At 44.8% G+C, this 23,707-nt stretch overlaps 3 protein-coding genes across 3 annotated transcripts; all 3 read left to right on the forward strand.

Moving 5' to 3' along the window:
- On the forward strand, positions 7,013 to 8,862 carry LOC8078776 (acyl transferase 7). The gene has a single exon (XM_002455024.2). It carries the CDS (start codon positions 7,169 to 7,171, stop codon positions 8,501 to 8,503), a length of 1,335 nt encoding a protein of 444 aa, XP_002455069.1. The 5' UTR covers positions 7,013 to 7,168; the 3' UTR covers positions 8,504 to 8,862.
- Positions 11,854 to 13,142, forward strand: LOC110433539. The gene is made up of 2 exons (XM_021455893.1): positions 11,854 to 12,744; positions 12,852 to 13,142. Exons 1-2 carry the CDS (start codon positions 11,868 to 11,870, stop codon positions 12,896 to 12,898), a joined length of 924 nt encoding a protein of 307 aa, XP_021311568.1. The 5' UTR covers positions 11,854 to 11,867; the 3' UTR covers positions 12,899 to 13,142.
- On the forward strand, positions 21,442 to 23,106 carry LOC8078777 (transcription factor bHLH150). The gene has a single exon (XM_002455025.2). The coding sequence runs from the start codon at positions 21,941 to 21,943 to the stop codon at positions 22,550 to 22,552; it is 612 nt and encodes a 203-aa protein (XP_002455070.1). The 5' UTR covers positions 21,442 to 21,940; the 3' UTR covers positions 22,553 to 23,106.

A 23,707-nucleotide genomic window follows, 5' to 3' on the forward strand; every position in this document is an offset into this window, starting at 1 on the left:
TGGAAATCAATCCATCCTCGCCCTGCTACAAATCAATATAAATGCAGTTAGATACAAGTAGGAGATTTCTTGCAAGAAAAAAAAAGATACAAGTAGGAGATACCTCAACGCTACAGCGACGAAACGCTGAAACTTGTGACCGCATGCGCAGTTTAGTTCCTTTAGCTCATTTAGCTGCATGCATGACTTATTTACTACAGTAGCAGTCTCAGTTTGCCGACAGCATTTGCTTGGTGGAAGCAGGAGGATGGCGGCAGGCAGCGTCAGTTCTCGGTTGGGTAGGCAGCAGCCCATCCAAGTTTTAGGCACGACGAGAACGAGACAAGACTCGAGTTGGCAGAAGCAATCGCTGCTGATCAGACTGTTACAAAAAGCTGGTGTGGTTGTTGGAGGCTGCTAAGCTTCCACCTTGTCCTGGTTCATGCATTCTTAACATTATCTCCATCGATCTCTACATGCACGAGCAGAGCAGATATGTTATACTCATATGCAATGCAGCCGTGTAGGCCATCTTCTACTCGAGCAGCAGCAGCAGCCATATGCACACTATTCAGAGCAATGAAAACATGCCTGAATATCAGGTGCATGCACTGGGAGTATATATATGTGTAGTAACTTTTCTAAACTTTGCACTGCTAGATATGTAGGTAGATGAGTCAAATCTCTGATTATTGCTCTTGCTCCACTTGGGCTGATATTTGTGTGTGCATAGATATCCCAACTCCCAAGTGCTAACTCCATTGGTATCGTCATCATCCATACATGCATGGATGAGTTTAACTGAAGAAATGGACTCAGGTAGTGGAGTGTGGGGTGAGCAAAAGGTTGTAAGAGAGACGGGCTAGCTACCCTTTTCTCGCAGCATAACTATGATTGATTGATCTCTTTCTTGGCAATTACTTCTCTGCTTAGCATAAACTAAATAAATTGTTAGATTACCTGTCTAAATCCCATTTCCTCGAGGTCGTTTCAGGCAGTTAACTATGAGAAACGTGTTCTAAAAGCGTGTGAAATAGGGGGGGGGGGGGGGGGGGGGAGCAGCATGGTGTTGGTTTTGTTTTTCAGCTGTTCTGGACAGATTTAAATCCCATTTTCCTCGAGGGCATTTGAGGCAGTTAACTATGAAAAGTCATTGGAAAGTCATGGAAGGAATCCAGCATGATGTTGGTTTTTCAACTGTTCTGAACAGATACTTGCCAGTACCAAACAATAATAATGTCACAAACGCAGATGCATACCAAATAACAAATACTTATATGAAAAGAAACTGGCAGCGTCAGCAGCCACTGACTGATGATTAATCAGCTAGATTAATGGATAAATTTTGATTAGCGATCGTTCATCCAGACGCTCCGTTACAGGGAAAGCATATATCGACATGAAGCACCGACGGTTGCCATTTCACCAACCATCTTTTGGTATTTGGCTCATGTGTTCAATATGAACCAATGATACTGGTTTCTCTAACTCTTGTAGGCGGTATTGCATCTGGTTGCGTTGACATCATAGCCATCATTATCATCATCATCATAAAAGGGTTGTTTCCTTCTGTCATGATGCACAGTTGGAGGGCGCGTACATATTCAGTTAAGGCTGAATATTCAGCCCACACTACCATTCTTTTCTGAAAGAAGTTTATTTTTTCTGAAAAAATTCTGGATTTTGGTCTATCAATTTGCATAATGAAACTAAACAACATGTAATTTTTTTGGCAAAATAGTTGTCATTCTTCATTTTGGATTTTGGCTTCTAGAGAGAAAAAATAAACCCAAAAGAGCCTCAAGAGGCCATAGTGAGGACAATAAATTCTGCATTTTGAATATAACTAAACATAATTCTGAAAATTTTGGCATTTTGCAGTTCTCATTCCAATGTAGCTGGTATTTTGCATTTTATATTTCATGGGAAACTAAACAGGCCCCTACTCCCCATTCCAAATTGGAAGACATTCGGGGTTTTCTAGATATATAGCTTTTGCGTCAGTTGGTGGATGTCTTTTTTTTCCTAGAACTGGCTTTTGAGTTATACTTGTCCTAAACTCCTTTCAAGTGTTTTGTGTTTTGAGATGTACTCCCTCCGTCCCTAAATACTGCTATTTCTAGCAGATTTCAGACAGATTAGTGTGGCAAACAAAAGACTATTCTACCCTCAATTAATTTGGGTTCCACCATTTAATCATGCACGTTAAGCCATGGTTCTCTGGTCCCAACGAGCTGCATTTAATGCCAACTAAATAGACTCAAACAATTACCATGCGCCAAAGTACTACTCCCTAGAAGAAATTAAATGGGCTGGTGTGACCACGGAAGTTCCGAGGAGAATTAAATGGGCTGGTGGACTGAGTATGCTAGTAGAAATAGCAATATTTGTGAACAAAATTTTCTCCTAGAAATAGCAGTATTTAGGGACGGAGGGAGTAATAAGCTTGGTCTGATTCCTCTTGTTGGAAAGGATGAAGCCATATATTTCTTTTCATTATCTTAAAAAAAGATGTATAACTTTTGCTATGCAATTAGATATATGCATTATTATATCTTGATAAGTAGTAAACGTATCAAAAAAAATCAAAACGTCTTATAATTTGGAATGGAGGGATTACTAAACCAAAAAAATCAGATATCTTTGACTACCAAATCTAAAATTAAAATAAAAATATTGCTTCATTTCTAAAATAATCATGGTCAATCTAAATTAGAGAATATGAAACCATAACCATTTTTTCAAAAAAAATAATATTGTTGATGCTCTATTTAGTATTTACAATTGTTTGGGTCTTATATTGTTACTATTGTTCGTAATAGTTATGAGTTGACTGCTCTGTATGTAAATTATAGTTTTTCATATTACTTTATGTTGATTGGATGATCAATTAGCTGATTGCCCAATGTTTGAGTCCTTTCCTTGTTTGAAACTTATTACCTACTCATTCTTTAAAGATTTAAGGTAAAAAGGAAGGCATACAATGCTTAATCTTTGTAGTCGAACATGGCATCCGTGAGCTCTGTGTTCGAGATATTCCATGCATGTACTTGGAGTATGTTGGATCCTTTTGGCCGATCTTCTGGTCTGATATAGCACAAAACAATACTTTAAAGAAATAACAGTCATCACAAGAGTAAAAAAATACTAGCAATGGGAACAAATAAGATCCAATCTATTAGAAAAAGATCACCAATGTATAGATGCATTATTTAGAAAAAAAGATTGGTACTAGTTTCACATTTTGCCGATCTAAAATAAATTAGTGATAGTTCTTTATAGATTAGACTAGATTTATTTTTATCTAGAAAATACAAGTATAGGAAAAAAAATACCTTTGAAACCAGCCAGAATGTTATATTTGCTAGTTTTTTATATTTTGATGGCAAAAAATATGTATTTTTTTGCAAGGAAAAAATATGTAGCATTTTAGTTTGAAATACTCAAAAGCAGACTTTCCCAATAGATATACTTTTTTCGCGAGAGGGTTCTTTGTGAATTGCATTTAGTACTTATTTATTACTCCCTTCATCTCCGTCTTAAATTGTAAGTCATTCCAAAAATCTTAGAGAGTTAAAACATCTCAAGTTTGACCAAAATTATAGAAAAAAACCACAAAGTTTTATGGCATCAAATAGATATACTATAAAAATATAATTAATAAAAAATATAATGATACTTAGTTGATATTATAAATATTATTATTCTATTATATAAATTTAGTCAAACTTGAAAATTTTTGACTCTTCAAGATTTTTGGGAGGACTTATAATTTACAACGGAGCGAGTATGTTTATTAGACGCGCAATCATCATACTGTAGTTGACGACATGCGTCGCACGCGACTATCAGCCAGGCGGCTCATACACCCTACTCCGACGCTAAACGACGATCCCAGCTGGAGTGGAAAAGATGTGTGGTTGTCTGACGAAACGAGCGAGAAGCTGTGACCTGTCCCTGTGCAAACTAGCGCGCATTACTTTGGATTTCTTTTCTCCCTTCCCTTCTCCTCCCACACATTCCGCATGCGTGCTGCTTGCAACTTGCAAGGCTTGTTTTTCAAATTATAAGCTACCACGTACTAGCGCTCATGATGATTATCCTATAGTTAGTTATCTAGAAAAAGGAGATTAGAGCGAGCAAAGCACTACGCTTGTTTGTATCACTGTATCCACCCCACAACGAGGTTGAAAAAGTTGGCGTCCCACACACAAACACTTGCGATAAAAAAAAAGACACGAGAAAGTGTAAAGCGTCTTGGTTAGTTATTCACAAAGCAAAGCGAGGCAGCGAACTCGGCGTATCTTCGTTTTTTAGGTCAAATCTGCTCACTCGGTTTGAAATCCTTAGACACTGGTGTTTCCATAATCCTTAATTTCTAAATAAAATAAAATTAAATGACATTATTCTTTTTAGTAATGAACTAATGACCATAACAAGAGTATACTTGTGATGACTTCATTAAGTTTAAGATTTCCCGCTTCAATCTTTTAGAGATGCATATATGTAGCGCTAGCGTTATTTCTTAAATAGTGAGCGATAGTCTCGTTAAAAACAATATGCCTGTCTTTAATCTCTAGATCTGTCGGTTTATTTTTATTTTTTTTTAAAATAATGCTGATAGGAACAAGATGTGTTTATATGGACGAGAGTATACATGGCTCGTCTATGCGCGCCATCGAAAAGAAAGGAAAGCGAGGCGGCTTACGCAAACTCCCGCGTGCCTGCGCATACGATACGAACAGCGTGCTGAACGCCTCGGATGCGAGCCGCGCGCGCGAGTCTACCGTGCACGCACCCAACAATAAACAAGGGCGCGCGGCATCTCCATCCCCATGTCGTCGTCGCCGTGCTCTCTTCTTTTGTTTCGCTCGCTACCTGCTAGCGAGTAGCGACGCGCGGCCTCCATCACGCGGACGTAATGCTAGTATATACACCGTGTTAGTTAAACCAATCGACCCGTACGGCACTACCCGTGTCTCTATTTTGCTAAGAGGGTGTGTTGATTAGAGATGTTAAAGTTTAATAGGTATCGTATAATTTATTCAATTATAAATTTTTATTTTCGAAACTAAACGAGGCCTAGGCAGGAGGAGCAAGTAATGCTTGGCTTGGACCGTGTCTCGTCTCCAAAGACGACTCAGTAGTAGCTTCCATGCCCTGCTTAGAGTTAGGCCTTGTTTAGTTCCAAAATATTTTGCAAAATTGACACTGTAGCTTTTTCGTTTGTATTTGACAAATACTGTTCAATCATTGACTAACTAGGCTCAAAAGATTCGTCTCGTCAATTTCGACCAAACTGTGCAATTAGTTTTTATTTTTATCTATATTTAATACTTCATGCATGTGTCTAAAGATTCGATATGATGGAAAATCTGAAAAATTTTGTAAAATTTTCTACGAACTAAACAATGCCTTAGAGATAGCATACGAGCGTGACTTCACACTACTGGATCGGAAGGCGTCGCATGCTGGAGCGCATGTGTCTCGGCTCCGAGTCATTTAATTTGCTGGCTGGGTGCTGATGGGAGGGACGTCGCTTTCGGAGGAATTTGCGTGCCTGATGGTGAAAGAAATGAGGAGCTAGAAAACGTACGTGGACGACAGGGTAAAAAGTTGGGAGAAGAACCAATAAACCATGCACATGCGTACCGCGATATAGGCCTTGTTTAGTTCAAAAAAATTTCAAGATTCTCCGTCACATCGAATTTTGCGGCACATGCATGAGGTATTAAATTTAGACTAAAACAAAAACTAATTACACAGTTTGTCTGTAAATCGCGAGACGAATCTTTTGACCCTAATTAGTTTATAATTGGATAATATTTACCACAAACAAACGAAAGTGCTACGGTACCCAAAATCACAAAATTTTGCCAACTAAACAAGGCCATATACGAGAAGCCGGCCGGCCGATGTCTTCTCTGTACTGTATGTGATGAGTCGTGAATGTGCCAGGACTGGTAGGCAGGTGACAAATCGGTTTCATCGGCTGCAGAGGATCGTGGTGTCTATATATATTCTGCTAACTAACCTGGAGTAGTTAGTGATCCACCCCTACTTATTATATTATGTAGTATATGTGTATATATTATCTGTAGTGATTAATTGACCTAAGTATATTAGTTGATGAGCCAAGGGGTTACGTTTTTTTTCTTTTTCTGTGTACTGCGCATGCTTGAGAGTGGTATTATACTGACTGATGCGGACGAGTGAGAACACACAGAACAAAACAGGTTTTCATTGAGTCATTGAGAAACGGAGTGCGTCGATGTGGGTCCACGGATAGGAATGCACACATGATTATTGCATCCGCCAGAAGGAAACTGCACATCATGACTTGATGAGCTGATGATCGATGCAGCCTAAAGTTGTTCTACGTAGATTCTAAGGAAAATGTAGTAGTACAATTTTATGTAAGATCGAAGTCATAAAAACGATTCTACTGCCTCCCAAAAAAAATCTTAGAATGTGGCAAAAAGAATCGAGATTTTAAAATTAAAACCATGATGCAGCATACACGAGGGTACAGTGCACGAGGCTGGGGATCGGATGGTGGGCTGGTGGCTTTGTTTAGTTCAAACAAAAACCAAATTTTTTTTCAAGATTCTCCTTTATATCGAATCTTGCGGCACATGCATGGAGCATTAAATATAGATGAAAATAAAAACTAATTACACAGTTTATCTGTAAATCACGAGATAAATCTTTTAAGCCTAGTTACTCTATGATTGAATAATGTTTGTCAAATAAAAACGAAAGTGGCACAGTTCTGAAAACCGAAAAATTTACGGAACTAAACAAGGCTGTAGAGCAGCCAGGCATTGGGAGAGCCCATGGCCCCACAGTAGTCCGCCACACAGTCGGCTCCAGCGTGGCAGCTTCTTTGACCCTGACGCCACTGAGCGCGTGGGCCCCCGTGGACGCCTTCCATCCGACTCTCATCCTCGTCACCACCCCAGACCCATCACCCACTCTCCACGCGGCCGCACACCTATAAATACGCCAGCAACCACCCTTCCCGTCCAAGTCAATCCAACAACCAGATCAGCCAAGCAAGGCAAGGCGCAGCAGCAACAACAGGGGAGCTTGCTTACCTGGTCCCCAATCCCCATTCCCATCTCCTCCCGGCCGCCTGCCTCTTCCCTTCTTCCTTCAACAATCCTTCACCAACTCCATCCCGTGATCCATGGCGGCGGCCAAGTCCATCGACCGGCTGCCGGCGCGCCTGGTGGTTCCGGCCGAGCCGACGCCAGCCGGCCCGCTCCACCTCTCCTGGCTCGACCGGTACCCCACGCAGATGGCGCTCATCGAGTCGCTGCACGTCTTCAAGGCGGCCCCCGCCACCGCTACCGGCGGCATTGACGGCGGCGCCGCCGCCAGCCCGGCCAGGACCATCGAGCGCGCGCTGGCCCGCGCATTGGTCCACTACTACCCTCTCGCGGGCCGCCTGGTCCTGTCGGAGTCCGGCGCGCAGCAGGCGGTGGACTGCAGCAACGCCGGCGTGTGGTTCACGGAGGCCGAGGCCGCCTGCACCCTCGAGGACGTGGACTACCTGGAGGCCCCGCTGATGATCCCCAAGGACGACCTCCTCCCGCCCACCCCCGCCGCAGGCGACGAGGAGGACGAGCGCGCGCTCGTCCTGCTCGTCCAGGTCACCTCCTTCGCGTGCGGCGGATTCGTCGTCGGCTTCCGCTTCAGCCACGCCGTCGCCGACGGCCCGGGCGCCGCGCAGTTCATGAACGCGGTCGGGGAGCTGGCACGCGGCGCCGAAAACGCGTTGTCGGTGGTGCCGCAGTGGGGCCGCGACGCGATCCCGGACCCCGCCGCCGCGCTGGTCGGGCGCCTCCCGACTCCCGACGCCGACAGCAAGCGGCTCGAGTACCTCGCCATCGACATCTCCGCCGACTACATCAACCACTTCAAGGCGCAGTACAGCGCGGCGCACGCGGGCGCCGCGTGGTGCTCCGCGTTCGAGGTGCTCATCGCCAAGGCGTGGCAGAGCCGCACCCGCGCGGCCGGGTTCGACCCGGACTCCCCCGTCCACCTCTGCTTCGCCATGAACGCGCGGCCCATGCTGCACGCCTCGCTCCCGCGTGGCGGCGCCGGGTTCTACGGCAACTGCTACTACATCATGCGCGTGTCGGCGCCCGCGGGGAAAGTGGCCGGGTCCTCGGTCACGGAGGTGGTGAAGATCATCAAGGACGGGAAGCGGCGGATGCCCGCGGAGTTCGCGCGGTGGGCGGCGGGGGAGGTGGGCGCCGCCGGCGTCGACCCGTACCAGATCACGTCCGACTACCGGACCCTGCTGGTGTCCGACTGGACGCGCCTCGGCTTCGCGGAGGTGGACTACGGGTGGGGCCCGCCGGCCCACGTCGTGCCACTGACGAACCTGGACTACATCGCCACGTGTATCTTGGTGAAGCCGTGGGCCCACAAGCCAGGGGCGCGGCTCATCACGCAGTGCGTCACCCCGGACCGCGTCGCCGCCTTCCACGAGGGCATGCTCGACACCAGCTGTTGAACAGGTCTGTCGGTCTGTGTGTGTTGGAATGGATGAGAAGTACGTACAGCCCAAGGCGTTAATGGATTAAGGTTAATGGAGTGATTAGGTGGTGGTAGTACTATGTGGGGATTGGTATTGGATTAGCTAACTGATGATGGGTGGGGTTGAAGAGTGTGGATGCATTGGTTGGTGGTGATGTGTGTGTTACCTGCTGAATAACTCTTCAGACTCCTCAATTCAGGGAGTTTGGGGAAACTGAGCTGTATTGCATCTGGTGGGGGGAAGCCGCCACCTACTTACACCATTATTACATTACACTATTCATCTCCGAAAACAAAACAATTATGCACAAGAGCTGCTGACAGCTGTTATTATCCTGTTTTCGATGTATAAGAGCAAGTTTAATAATACAGCCTACTTGCTGGCTGTAAGGTTCCTTACAGCCTTCTTGCAGCCCACCCATACAATAGTTAGCTATTCACTATTAATATATGGCCCACTTATCACTCTCACAAAGTTTCTTGGTTTTTGTGTCTAAGCTGACTGTAAGCTTACAGCCTGCTTCTCCTCTCTCTCCTCCCTTCTCTCTTCCACATCAGCATTTAGCCAGCTTACAGCCCACTCTAATCGCTTGTTAGTTTTTGTTCTGTTGAAAGCGCCAAGTATTATCCTGTTTTCTTGATCTCAGGTGAAATGGTGGTATCGGTGAGTGCTAAGTGATAGCGCCAACACTTCACCTGTGAGTGAGAGCCAGAGCCTTTGTACTATGCTGTCAAGCAGGATCAGTAACCGATACTGATACATGTAAAGGAATCCCCAGCAGAGACACAGACACAGACAGTCATGTAAAGGAAGCGTATGTTGCTACACAGACACATGCAGAAGACAACGAGTTCAAGGCTAGTACTACGTTTCAAATGGCTTCCCTGTCATTTACCCTCGGATTCAGTTAAGTCAGAAAGCAGCGTACCCTGTCGAGATCCATAGCTATTTTAGAACGAAAGGAGTACAATGTTTTCTGTATTTTCCAGTTGCATCTTGCTCTATCGCAGATCATCAGTCAGTCAGTATACAACAACTATGCACACATAGTAGACCAGACTAACAGCCAGACTGGAAAAAAGATCAACGTGCGAACGAACCATGCATGAAGTGGGCACAGAATCAAATCTGACTGAACCCATCTCCAGCCTATCTGTATGTGCTCCTTGTTTATCGCCTGCCGTCGCACTGTCCTGCTCGCATATTCTTTCACCAAGTGGGCGCGAAAAATAAGCAAGCTAGCGAGGAGGCAGCACGCCGTCGCCATTGGCGTCCTCCACGGAAGTTTGCAGGCGCTATGCCATTCTTTAGCCGATAGGTCTCACTCTCACTCAGCATAACAGATTGTTAGGTTGATCTCAGGCCCAGCCCAACGGCTGGGGCCTCTTACCCCCTGGATCGCGCCCTGATCGGGGGCGCCCAACCGATCCATGGTTGGTGGGCCCCCGACGCGCTGCGCTATATAAACAGGAGTGGGGGCCGCAGGCACGGAACTCTAAGTTCGCCGTGCACATCCCCACTCGACAAACCCTAGGCCATCCGATCGGCTTGCGCAGTGGCGTCGGGAAGCACCACTGCGCCTCTCTCCTACCCCGCCGTCGTCGGTCAGTGCCGGTGGAGGCCCGAAGGACGACGGGATCTACTCCGCCACCGCGTCCACGCCCTCAACATGGACCCCGCTGGATCTGCACCCGCCGCCAACGACGGTCGAAACTCTATACTCTAAATCTACATGTTCTACTTCCTTGTAACAGGTCTAGTCTGCATATGTATATCACTGTCCTTATTACTTTGTACCCCGAATCCCTGTTCAAGCTACTAGTAGTAGATCCTGTTATTAGATCTATCAATGGTATCAGCCGATCTAGTAGTAGATCGGGTTTCGGGGATTACCCAGCAAGAACAGCAAGTAGAAAGAAGGGATTTTCAAATCCTAACTTTAAATCAGTCAATTTGAAAACACCCAAACCCTAGCGCACCAGATCCAAATGCAGAAGAACGAGATCAGGGAAGGGAACCAACGAACCCTAACCCTAAAAGCATAGATCGGGAAGGGGAAACCTAACCCTAAAAGCAAAAGGAAGGCCAGTGAACTACCTGTGACGCGCGGGTCGAGTTGTGAACTCCGGCACCGCGCGGTTCTCCATGCACTTGCACCCAGGGCACCGCACACGAAACGCTCGACGGCGACGCGCTCCACAGTGGGCGAGCGCGCGCACCGGCGAGGGACTCGTGGCGGCGCCGTTTTCCTTCTCCGGCCGCCGAGTGCAACGCCGGCCGCTGCGGTGGCATTTTTTGCTGCTGGGCGCGGCGTGGGCTGTGGAGAAAAGCACAGAGAAAGAAGAAAGGTAACGGCCGGGGCGGCGGCGTCTTCACCGGCGCCGGCGTGTTTTCCAGCCGCGGCGGTCCTACTACTGTGAGCCGCCGCCGTCAGGGAGCAAGGAAGCAGAGAGCAAGAGTTAGGGTTTTGGTGAGAGGCGGCGGCGGCCAGCCCTTTTATTTGCGCGAATTCCACGCTGAACCGTCGGATCTGATCCAACGGCCAGGATTCGCTGGACCGACTTTAAGCCCAGGCGGGTTGCGGTGTTGGGCCGAATTCCAGCCGCCGGCCCAGGTTGCGGCCTGCCTAATGGCCATGCGACTGCACGACATTGGGCTGGGCCGTTTTCCCCTAACTGGGCCGCGAGCATCCAGTCAGAGAAGAAAAAAAAAAAAAAAAAAAAAAAAACTGCCGCGCTGCTGGGCCGCTTCAAGCGAGCCGGCCCAGGCTGCGGTTTCGCCAGCGCCCACGGCCCGCGCATGGGCTGGGCCAAAAACGCAGAGGCCGAATGGCCTGCTCAGCATAAATAGCACAGAAATTTTTTATTTTTTCTGTTAAATTTTTCAGAAGCATTTTAATATTTATTTATCCAGTTTTTGACTCTATTTAATCTGCACCAACGTGTTTATTATTTAGAGAGCAAGATCAGCTAGTTATGCTTCTGAAAATAGCAAGTAAATTAATGTTTTTTCCGCTGCGCAAGTTATTTTTTCGTTCTCATATTAAATTGAACCAACGGGATATTTAATTTGAGACATGAGTTTTAAAGCCTAGAATTTTTGTGATATTGTTATTTTTTGACCAACGTTAATAATAGCAATATTGCAAATTCCGAGTTCTAATTTTATGCTTTTATTCTATTCTGCCCAACGGTGATTAGAATTTATGTACAGAGTTAATTTTTTGTATATCTTGATTTTGACCAACGTTAAATTAAGATATGCAATTAATTTTCCTAGATTTAATGTTAATGTTCTCACTATTTTCTCATATTTAAATTCAGACCAAGCACTCAATGCGATGCACTTCATCAGTGCAATCCCAAAGCTGACGGGACAGAACTATGTTCTGTGGCGCGAGGAACTTGATGCTGCTCTAGCACTTGCTGAGATAGATTTGGCTCTTCAGGAGCCAAAGCCCACTGAGCCAGAGGAGCCCGAAAGGGCTCAGAATGAGACCGATGAAGCTTTTGCTAATCGGAAGCGAGACTTTGCTCCCATCAGAGCAAAGTATGATCTTGAGAAGTACAAGTGGGAAAAGTCAAACCGCAAGTGCAAGATTGTCATCAAGAAAACCATCACAGAGGGCCTAAGAGGTGCAATCCCAGAATGTGACACAGCAAAAGAATATCTTGAGAAAGTGAAGAATCAGTTCACTGGTTCAACCAAAGCTCATGCTTCCACCCTGATCCAGAAACTCACTAACATGAGGTTCACAGGGGGGAGTGTGAGAGAGCACATTCTGAGCATGAGCACCATGGCAGCCAAGTTAGAGAAGCTAAAGATGCCCCTCGCTGATGGTTTCCTCATTCACCTAGCTCTAAACTCACTTCCTAAAGAGTATGAGACATTTGTTGTTAACTACAACACACAGCCAGAGGAGTGGGATTTAGAGAAGGTGATTGCTATGTGTGTGCAAGAGGAAGAAAGGCTCAAGAATGCAAATGGTGGTTCTGTGAACTTTGTGAAAGGAAAGAACAAGAAGCCATTCTACAACAAGAAAGCTCCAGATGCCTCCACCTCCCAGAACAAGGGAGGAAGCACTTCACAGCCTAAAGCACACCCAAAGCAAGACAACCAGCACAGGCAGGAGGACCCGGATCGCTGTAGATGGTGTAATGAGACAGGGCATTGGAAGCATGACTGCCCTAAGTTCATGAAACATTGCCTAGTGAAAGGTGAGGACATTATAACTTTTGTTGATGAATCCTTATATCTAAGTTATGCTAGATCCACATGGTGGATTGACTCAGGTGCAACTGTTCATGTTGCAAACTCTTTGCAGGGATTCAGCGGAGGGAGAACCCTTCAAAGAGGAGAAAGACAGATTAAGGTGGCCACTGGTGTTGAAGCTGAAGTTCAAGCTATAGGAAATTTATCTCTAGATTTAGCTAGTGGTTTCACCCTTGAGTTGCATGATGTTCTTTATGTTCCCTCTTTAGCTAGAAATTTAATTTCAGTTTCATGTTTGTCAGACTATGGTTTTGATTGCCATTTCAGCAAGAATGATTGTAAGCTACAGTTAAATAATAAATGTGTGGGTCTTGCCTTCCGACAAGACAAACTTTATTTATTATCTTTGTCTGAGAATGTGAATGCTGAATGTAATAATGCTGAGAATGCAATACCCGCAGATGCTAGCAAGAAAAGAAAGAGAATTGATTCCTCATCGAAATTATGGCACTGTCGTTTAGGCCATATTTCGAGGGGGAGAATAGAACGCTTAGTCAAAGAATCAATCCTCCCACCATTAGAACTCTCAGAGTTAGAGCAATGCGTAGATTGCATTAAAGGCAAGTTAGTAAAGAACATAAAGAAAGGCGCTAAGCGAAGCATGGGAGTACTAGAATTGATCCACACAGACATCTGTGGACCTTTTCCAGTGACATCTGTGGATGGTTTTGATTCCTTCATCACATTCACAGATGACTACTCTCGTTTTGGATACATCTATCCAATCAAAGAACGCTCAGAAGCTTTAGACAAATTTAAGATATTCAAGGCTGAGGTTGAAAACCAACTAGACAGAAAAATCAAAGTAGTAAGATCTGACCGTGGGGGGGAGTACTACGGTCGACATACCCCTTATGGACAAGTTCCTGGACCTTTTGCAAGGTTCTTACAGGAAAATGGCATAGTAGCCCAGTATTCAATGCCAGGGGACCCACAGCAGAATGGAGTAGCAGAAAGGCGTAACCGTACTCTAATGGATATGGTGCGCAGCATGATGAGCTATTCCACTCTGCCGCTGAGTTTGTGGATGGAGGCCTTAAAAACCGCCATTCATATTCTCAACAGGGTTCCAAGCAAGTCAGTACTTAAAACCCCGTATGAGTTGTGGACCGGCAGGAAACCCTCAGTCAACCATCTGCGTGTCTGGGGGAGCCCCGCTGAAGTAAAAGTGTTTAACCCAAACATAGGAAAGCTAGACCCCAAAACAGTAAGTTGTCATTTCATTGGCTATCCAGAAAAGTCGAAAGGTTATCGTTTCTACTGCCCTGGTAGACATACCAAGTTTGTGGAAACGAGACACGCTAGTTTTCTAGAAGATCAGATGATCAGGGGGAGCAAGGCAGCGCGAGAAATTAACCTTGAAGAGAAGCGGGTGTTCGTGCCCATTCCCATGGTGCAAGAACCCTACTTTACGCTGCCTGTTGTTGTTGGATCTACACCAGTAGTGACAACACCTGCTGCTTTTTCGCCTATGGCCAATTTGGAACCTGTCCCTCAGGAGCCGAATGAACCCATAGTCGAAGAACAACAGCCCCAACAAGAGCAACCTCAAGAAGAAATGCCAGTAGCAGAAACTTCTGGCAGACCTCAAAGAGCGAGAAAGTCTCCTATTCCAGATGACTATATAGTCTATGAATGCGAAGAAGTTCAGATGGAGGATGAACCCACTTCATTTGAAGAAGCCATGAGGAGCACCGAAGCATCTAAGTGGCAAGAAGCCATGGAAGATGAATTAAAGTCTATGAGTACCAATAAAGTTTGGGACCTAGAGAAAATTCCTGAAGGAGCCAAAACAGTAGGCTGCAAATGGGTCTACAAGGTGAAACGTGACTCCAAAGGGAACATAGAAAGGTACAAAGCAAGACTGGTAGCCAAGGGTTTTACTCAGCGAGAAGGGATAGATTATAATGAAACATTCTCTCCCGTCTCGAGCAAGGACTCTTTTAGAATCATAATGGCCCTAGTGGCACATTTTGATCTAGAATTGCATCAAATGGATGTGAAGACAGCTTTCCTCAATGGGGATCTAGAAGAAAAAGTATACATGGCACAACCGAAAGGTTTTGTTGTGACAGGCAAAGAAAGAATGGGCTGTCGCCTGAAGAAATCCATTTATGGATTAAAGCAAGCATCCAGGCAGTGGTATTTAAAGTTTGATAAGACAATCAGAAAGTTTGGGTTTACAGAGAACGTTGAGGACAATTGCGTATATGCAAAGTTTAAGAATGGGAAATACGTTTTCCTAGTACTGTATGTAGATGACATTCTACTAGCCAGTAGTGATGTCACTCTACTGCAGGAAACCAAGAGATTTTTGTCCTCAAATTTCGATATGAAAGATTTAGGTGAAGCTTCTTTTGTCTTGGGCATAAAGATTCACCGTGATAGAAGTCGAGGGGTATTGGGATTGTCCCAAGAGGCATATATAGAGAAAATATTGAAGAAATTCAATATGCATAAGTGTAGACCTTCACCTGCTCCTATTGTAAAAGGTGACAAGTATGGGGAACATCAATGTCCCAAGAGCAAGTTCGAGCGCGATCGCATGCAAGCCGTTCCATACGCTTCAGCTGTCGGAAGCTTACAGTATGCTCAAGTGTGCACACGCCCAGACCTGGCCTTTGTGACCGGGTTACTTGGTAGATATCAAAGTAATCCAGGTATGGAACACTGGAATCTAGTAAAGAAAGTCTTAAGGTACTTGCAAGGCACGAAAGGGCTCATGTTAACCTATAGAAGATCTGATGACCTACAAATAGTAGGGTATTCAGATTCTGATTACGCGGGAGATGATAGAAAGTCTACCTCAGGGTATGTATTCACTCTCGCGCAAGGAGCCATATCATGGAAGAGCTCAAAACAAACAATAGTCACTGCATCGTCCACAATGTATGCTGAGTTTATTGCTTGTTATGAGGCATCAGGACAGGTGAATTGGCTTAAGAAATTTATACCCAGTTTAAAGGTGGTCGACAGCATCGATAAACCACTAAAGTTGTATTGTGACAACGAGCCAGCAGTGTTGTATGCTCACAACAATAAGTCAAGCAATGCAGCCAAGCACATTGACATAAAATATTATGTTGTCAAGGATAAAATCCGGGATCACGTCATAAGTCTTGAACATATAAGCACAGAAAAGATGCTAGCGGATCCGCTTACCAAAGGCTTACCGCCCAACGTGTTCAGAGAACATGTAGCCGGCATGGGTTTAAGGGAAAGCCTGTGATTCCTGGATAGTAAGGGGCCCAAGGCGAGAATTCATCTCTAAATAGAAAAGTGTTTGTGGCTGTCTAATCTAGCAGTGATAACTGTCAAGATGAAGCATGCTCAATACACTGATTTGTGATGGGGTGAGTTGACAAAGCGAGATAGCACAGTTGAGATCAAGGGGGAGAATGTTAGGTTGATCTCAGGCCCAGCCCAACGGCTGGGGCCTCTTACCCCCTGGATCGCGCCCTGATCGGGGGCGCCCAACCGATCCATGGTTGGTGGGCCCCCGACGCGCTGCGCTATATAAACAGGAGTGGGGGCCGCAGGCACGGAACTCTAAGTTCGCCGTGCACATCCCCACTCGACAAACCCTAGGCCATCCGATCGGCTTGCGCAGTGGCGTCGGGAAGCACCACTGCGCCTCTCTCCTACCCCGCCGTCGTCGGTCAGTGCCGGTGGAGGCCCGAAGGACGACGGGATCTACTCCGCCACCGCGTCCACGCCCTCAACATGGACCCCGCTGGATCTGCACCCGCCGCCAACGACGGTCGAAACTCTATACTCTAAATCTACATGTTCTACTTCCTTGTAACAGGTCTAGTCTGCATATGTATATCACTGTCCTTATTACTTTGTACCCCGAATCCCTGTTCAAGCTACTAGTAGTATATCCTGTTATTAGATCTATCACAGATGAGTCCTACACTGCCACTGCGAGTCAAGACTGTTTGTTGCAGGAACCAGATCTCCATGGGGTCGTGGGCGTGCGCGTGCACCTCATGCCTAGCTGACCATGCTTTCAAAACTCAGCTCATCCAGCTTTGTCAGTGTTTCGCTGTCTCGATGCTCTTCGACGTGAAAATATCAAAATAAGGCCTTGTATAGTTCACTCCGAAAACCAAAGAATTTTCAAGATTTTCCGTTACATCGATTCTTTCGACACATGCATAAAATATTAAATATAGACGAAAATAAAAACTAATTGTACAGTTTACCTGTAAATCGCGAGACGAATCTTTTGATCCTAGTTAATCTATAATTGGACAATATTTGTCACAAACAAACGAAAATGCTACAGTTGCGAAATCTAAAATCTTTTCGCATCTAAACAAGGCCTAAATGGTCATGTGAATTCCTGCCTGGAAACCCAACAGTCCTGTTCGTATGAAACGATGACAAAAACAGTTTATCCAGTGTTCACTTCAGGTTTTCCACCCCCAAATAAAAGGGATCAAAGAAAAGAACTAGAGAGAAATTGCAAAGCCCTGCAGGATTCAAATAACATATATATAAACTACGACCAAAACATCCATGGCATAATTAGAAAGCCGCCTTGTAATTAAATAGATGTCCCATATATAGTACTCCTCGGTTCTAAAAAAAAAAGGTCTTATCTAGTTGCTCACTGATCCCCATAATCACTGAGACCGGCCGTGCAGGCTGTGGTTGGTTTTTCCGGCATACTCCCACCGTCCCAAAAAGAGTGACGTTTTTGACTTTGAGACATCGTGTTTGACCATTCGTCTTATTAAAAAATTTTATGTAAATTACAAAATAAATTAATCATGAGCAAAGTATCTCTAATGATAAAATAAGTCTTAACAAAATATATAATATTTATGTAAAAAATTTGAATAAGACGAATGGTCAAATAAGATGTCTGCAATTCTAAAACGACACTCTTTTTGGGACGGAGGGAGTATCTTTCTTCACGTCTGTGGTGTGGTTCGTTCATCCTGCTGACTATCTGCAGGGTCTCTAACCGTTTGAACCGCCACAAGAAACGGATCAAGATTCCAAGAATTAGGCCAAAGCATATGCAGATACCGCAAGTTGCACCAAACCACCACCACCCCTGTAGAATTAGCACATGTCTTGGCGATCCACTACTACTAGGCCTTGTTTACTTCACCCTGAAAACCAAAAAGTTTTCAAGATTTCTCGTTACATCGAATCTTGTGGCACATGCATGAAACATTAAATATAGACGAAAATAAAAACTAATTACACAGTTTAGCTGTAAATCACGAGACGAATCTTTTGATCCTAGTTAGTCCATGATTGGATAATATTTGTCACATACAAACGAAAGTGCTGAAGTACCGAAAACTTTTCACTTTTCGGAACTAAACAAGGCCTACGCCCATGAGCAGGAATTCCAAGTTGTGGCATGCAGACAAAACCTATAATATGGATTCAGTTATCCAGTACTCCTATATATATAGCTACATAAACTACTGAACCAACAGGCCTGTCAGGCCAGCTCTTATGTCAGAAAACAAGTGGTATGGATATCTGGAATCCGGTACATTTATGGTAAGGTTCCGTTTAGTTCACTCAGAAAACAAAAAGTTTTCAAAATTTTCAGTTACATCAAATCTTGCTTTATATACATGAAACATTAAATATAGACGTGAGATGAATCTTTTGATCTTAGTTAGTCTATGATTAGAAAATATTTATCACAAACAAACAAAATGCTACAGTAGCGAAATCTAGAATTTTTTCACATCTAAATAAGGCCTAAGAACTGAGGCCTAGCTGTGGAGATGAGGATCATTCAAAAGTTCAAACAGTTTGCCCGAGTGATAAATTCACTGTTGCAGCTTACGCTATGTAGTGACTCGTATATTAGTACAGAGGTAGGAGTAATAACAAGCATTTTTTTCTTGTCCCACCAAAATCCAAAAAGTTTTTAAGATTCCCCATCACATCGAATCTTGCGGCACATGCATGAAGTATTAAATATAGACAAAAACATAAACTAATTACACAGTTTGGCTATAAATCACGAGACTAATCTTTTGACTCTCTATGATTGGACAATATTTACTACAAACAAACGAAATTGCTACAGTAGAGAAATCCAAAAAAATTTCACATCTACACAAGGCGCAGAGTGCTTGTTTGTATTTCTCGACAATATTCACAAATCACAAGAAGGCAGATAATAAGCTTCACTGGCCGTGCTTGGATCCATTGTTCGCCTCGCCTTCTTGTTTGATTGTGCTCAGAAGCTGTTCGATCCAGGTGAAGTGTCGCTGATATCGACCCTGAGACAACGCCAAATGCACCCCAGGTTCATTCGTGAGCGACGAGCAGGCCACGAACAGGTAGGTGATCACTCGCTGTGTAGACTGTGCCTAGGTGCGTTTATAGGGATGAGTTACGTCTCGTAAAAGAAAAAAAAAATCATCACAAGTCTCCCGTTCCGAGCATTGGCAGTTTGGTACAGATGGCATTGGCGAAGCTCTTGGGCTTCGAGCCCATGTCGGTGTCGCCGATCCGAGCGGAGTCCATGTTCTCTTGGCCACAAAAATCTAACCTGCGGTGGAGTCGACCCTGTCGTGAAGCATCCTGTATTAAGGGGAATTGCCTAGGGCTATTTTTTTTAGATTACGGAATCTATTTTTTAGTTCGCTAAAAGTATAGTAGCGAGTAATAACTAGCTGGCTAATAATGAGCTAGCCCAAATTAGCCCAAAAAGGAAGTAAATTGTGTATAGCTATGAAAATCTCGAGTTCCTTCGTGCAAAAAACAAGTGCCACGACTACCAATACATATCCAGATTTTGACAAATGCAGCAAAGTCATATAGCATCAAACAAATGCACTGTCTAAGGGGATATTTGGTTGGAGATGCTAAAGTTTAATAGGTGCTGTAGCACATTTAGAATTATAGTAGTTATTATCCAATCATAAACTAATTAGCTTAAAAAATCGTCTCGTAAATTTATTCTCTAGTAGTTTCGTAAATAGTGTAAATTTATTACTTCATGTATATGTCTAAATATTCGATGAGATATGTGTCAAAAAATAGCACCAACCAAACAGGGCCTAAGTCGTTTTTGGTTTTGTGCTAGCAATGATCAAATTTATTGAAAAATATGTTAACATCTGTAACACCAAACAAATGCACTGCCAAAATCTATTGCTGATGCATCTAATGAATGTTGCTTCATATTGTGAATGTTTGAGATTTTTTTGTGGATTTGGTTAAAATAAAGAAGTTTGGTTTAGTCCCTATTCAAATCAGCTAAATTAAGTTGCTAGGCTGCTACCTGCTAAAAATGCTCTAGCTAATCCAAACAACCTAGCTTATAGCCGCCACCTTTCCTATCATGGAGTGTTGTCCACATCTTCCTTTCATTTTTTTGTGCCTTTCGCCGGATAATCTAGCTCTAGATACCATGAGGTGTTGATGGGCAATGTCTCTATATGTTTACACAAATGGGTTGCTAACGCACCAAATACCGAGTTTTGTACATGTACAATTATTTTGCATACAACTTAAACTACTAAAGTACAATTACGCACCTAAATAGTTCCATATATACACGCAACTTCCATCCGGATGTTTTCAATCATTGGAATAGCATAAACTTTTTAACGAAATTGGTAGGTGTGCCCTTTCATATATAGTAGTAATACAATTAGTATTAGAAGGTAGTGCTGATGGAATTACACATTTCTATGTTTTAAAACATGGACTAAGATATTTAGCCACGATCTCTTTCAAGAGCTATAAAAAACTAGTGGAATATAATAGAAGCTGTTTCATTTAGATGTACAGAAAACATGAAAAATTGTAAATTAATTATGTATGGAAACACTTAACCAAACAAAATTATATGAACTCAAATACATATATGAGCTCTAGGAGAATATGCCTCCATATCAATTAGTTAACATTTAGGGCCTGTCTGGTAGATTCTCCATCTAAGCTGATTATATGAGAGAAGAAGTTCTATTGTTGAAAGCGAATCTCTTTGATTTTTTAGCATGAACTCTCAAAACCACGATGGATAATTACTTCACAAAATTAGGAGAAACTACCTTTTCTAGCTCCGAGAGAATCACTTCATGGATTAAACAGAGAATTACTTCTCTCCGAAAACTATTTGGCAAAAGTCCTGCTGAATCCACTAGAGAATCAACTTTAGGGGGTGTACCAAATAGGGCCCTTACCATAAAGGTGAACATACACAATGCCACGATTAACATTCATTTCATTCAATATTCAATTATCGATAGTTCAATGGTTTATTACATTAGTATCAAGTAAATAACCCAAAAAAAGAGGTATAGACTGCAGTCCTTTGGACTAAAGAATGAATATTTTCCTCGATTAAAATTAGTGGTGCTAAAACTATTCCGCAACTAAGGGAAAATTGTAGTCTTTAGCGAAGCTAAAGTGTCATTAGTGGCAATAGTAGAAGCGTTCATAGAATCACAACGGTAAACCTTATGAAAAAAACTATATTGAGCTATTAGAACCCTGATTGTGAGAGAACCCAACCAAAGATAAACAACTACTAAGAAAAGTAAAGAATGCCTTCCAAATGGTATCTATACATCTAGTGCATTACTAAGGTTGTGAGGCCGCCTTGCTACTAATAACGAGTGGAGCAGCAAACATGATACATACCCGGACCATTTTAAGAGCAACACAACGTGAGCACTATCATCATGTAAAGGGCAAAGCAAGAAGAAGCAACAACCGACCAAGCCAAACAGGAAAAAAAAAAGAAAATAAAAGAAGAGAGGTGGGAGTGGAAGCAACGAACCCTCCTCCACCTCCACTACTCTTCTATATAAAAAATAATCCGCTGGCTGATTAGTGTAGGAAATGATGAATCACATCAGCAACAGCGCGGCAGCCCCGCGGCGCACCCACTCCCAACCCAACCCACCACTTCCCAAAAGCAAAGCACGTTGCTAATCTAACCAATCCCCTCCGCTTGCTTTCCTTCCTCCTTCGCCTTCCTCCCCACCACCACCAACAGCACCACCACCACCACCAGCAGCGCTCCATCCATCCTCGCCTCGGCTCTCCCCCTGCGCCCCCTTCCCCTCCGTCACCGATTCCCTCTTGCTCCGTCTTGATCGGGCGGGCGGCGGGAGGGTCAGGCTGGCAAGTCGCGCGGCGATGATCACCTCTCCGTCTCCCTCGCCGTCGCCGTCGTCGTCGCGGACGCCCAACAAGGGCGGGGGCGGCTCCGCTACGCCGCCGCCGCCGCGGAGTCTGCAGGCCAGCAAGTGGCGCAGCGGCGCGGTGCGCGGGGTGTACGGGCGGCGCCTGCTGGACGCGCTCCGCGCCACGGGCGGGGGCCAGCCGCGCGCCGTGAAGGCGGCGGCGGACTCGGCGCTGGCGCTGACGGCGCGCGGCCAGACGCGGTGGAGCCGCGCTATCCTGCTGGCCGGCGCGGCCTGCAGCCGCCGCCGCGTGCTCGTCAAGGCGGGCGGCAAGGTCCGGAGGCGCCGCCGCCCGCCTCCGCCGGTGCAGGCCAGAGACAACGCGGCGTTGCTCAAGGGCAAGGGCAAGGGCAAGGAGAAGGGCAAGGTGCAGGAGCGGCTCCGCGTGCTGGGCCGCCTCGTCCCGGGGTGCCGGAAGCTCCCCGCGCCTACTCTGCTGGAGGAGGCCGCCGACTACGTTGCCGCGCTGCAGATGCAGGTCAGCGCCATGCGCGCGCTCGCCGACGCGCTGGCGGCCGCGCAGCTGTCGTCGCCGTCGGACGCGGACGCGGAGGCGGGGAGGTGAGGCGTGGTCACGTGGGTGGGTGGGATTGATTGCTTGATTGATTGGCCTAGCCGCCTGGCCCCATGACATGATTGATCACCAGCTCCAGCCGGAGCAGCTCGCTCCCCCCCACCTGCCGGATTCCGACGGGGGATCGGGGAGGGGAAGAAAACAATAATCATTTGCGGTGCGTGCGTTGCTCTTGTCGGGAGCGATTGGTGTTGGGACTAGCAGAGTGATGAACTCGATTGATGACCATTCCATTCCATTCCATGCAGCCTGAATCGCTGCTGCTCGTGATTTGTTGTAAATTCCTTAATCTTTACTCCTACCCCCAGCTGCTCTCTACTGTACTTGTGCATATGCAAATGCTGATCCTTCTCGTCCTGTGCCTTTCTTTCTGCCCTGCTGTGCTGTGGTACTCTACTCTTTGTGTCAGTACGAAAAAAATTGGTGGATAATCGTGTGTTGCGTGCCATGATTTTGGTACTAGGGAATGAACGATCAGAATTAATTTGGTGGATAATTGTGTGTGGCGTGCCATGATTCTGGTAAAAGGGAATGAACGATCAGAATTCTTTTTGTGTTGTGACCTTGCCCCCTTTCATCAGTAATGCTTTGGCCATGTGCCCACTTTAATCCGGTATACTTTTGTGCTTGCGACAGAAATTAAAGAAAAAATAGAGGAATCTTGTATTTGAATCCTATACGAGAAATTCCAGGAGTGCCATGTGCCCTCTTTCATCCGGTATACTTTTGTGTTTGCGACAGAAATCTATAACTCTTATAAAGCTAAATCCCACTAGATGAATTCTCTTCACCACTAGATGAATTCTCTTCATGCAAGGTGTCTACATCATTCTCCACTAAGTGACCCACTAAATATTCTATCTCTTTATGCAAGGTGTCCACATCATTTCCCACTAAGTCCATGTCATCCCATATTAATTACAAAAAATGACCATGTCATCTATATCATATGAAATACTTTAAATCTTTAATCTATTAACATACAAGTCATGTACTACACTATTTGTTTCATCACCAATTAATTCCTCTATAATGTAACCAAATATTAGTTTTTGTTCTATTAGCTTTTACTCGATCTAATACAATAAAATACATGCAAGTCAAATTCATATGTATACATACATAATAGACTGAATATCATATAGT

This window comes from Sorghum bicolor, chromosome 3 (assembly GCF_000003195.3).
Source record: "Sorghum bicolor cultivar BTx623 chromosome 3, Sorghum_bicolor_NCBIv3, whole genome shotgun sequence".
NCBI classification, from domain to species: domain Eukaryota; kingdom Viridiplantae; phylum Streptophyta; class Magnoliopsida; order Poales; family Poaceae; genus Sorghum; species Sorghum bicolor.

Excerpts from the sequence above, each read along its gene's own strand:
- LOC8078776 (XM_002455024.2), top strand. The coding sequence starts at position 7,169 with ATGGCGGCGGCCAAGTCCATCGACCGGCTGCCGGCGCGCCTGGTGGTT.
- LOC110433539 (XM_021455893.1), top strand. The coding sequence starts at position 11,868 with ATGCACTTCATCAGTGCAATCCCAAAGCTGACGGGACAGAACTATGTT. Across the intron at positions 12,745-12,851 it reads GAAACATTGCCTAGTGAAAG|GGATTCAGCGGAGGGAGAAC; the intron begins GTGAGGACATTA and ends AACTCTTTGCAG.
- LOC8078777 (XM_002455025.2), top strand. The coding sequence starts at position 21,941 with ATGATCACCTCTCCGTCTCCCTCGCCGTCGCCGTCGTCGTCGCGGACG.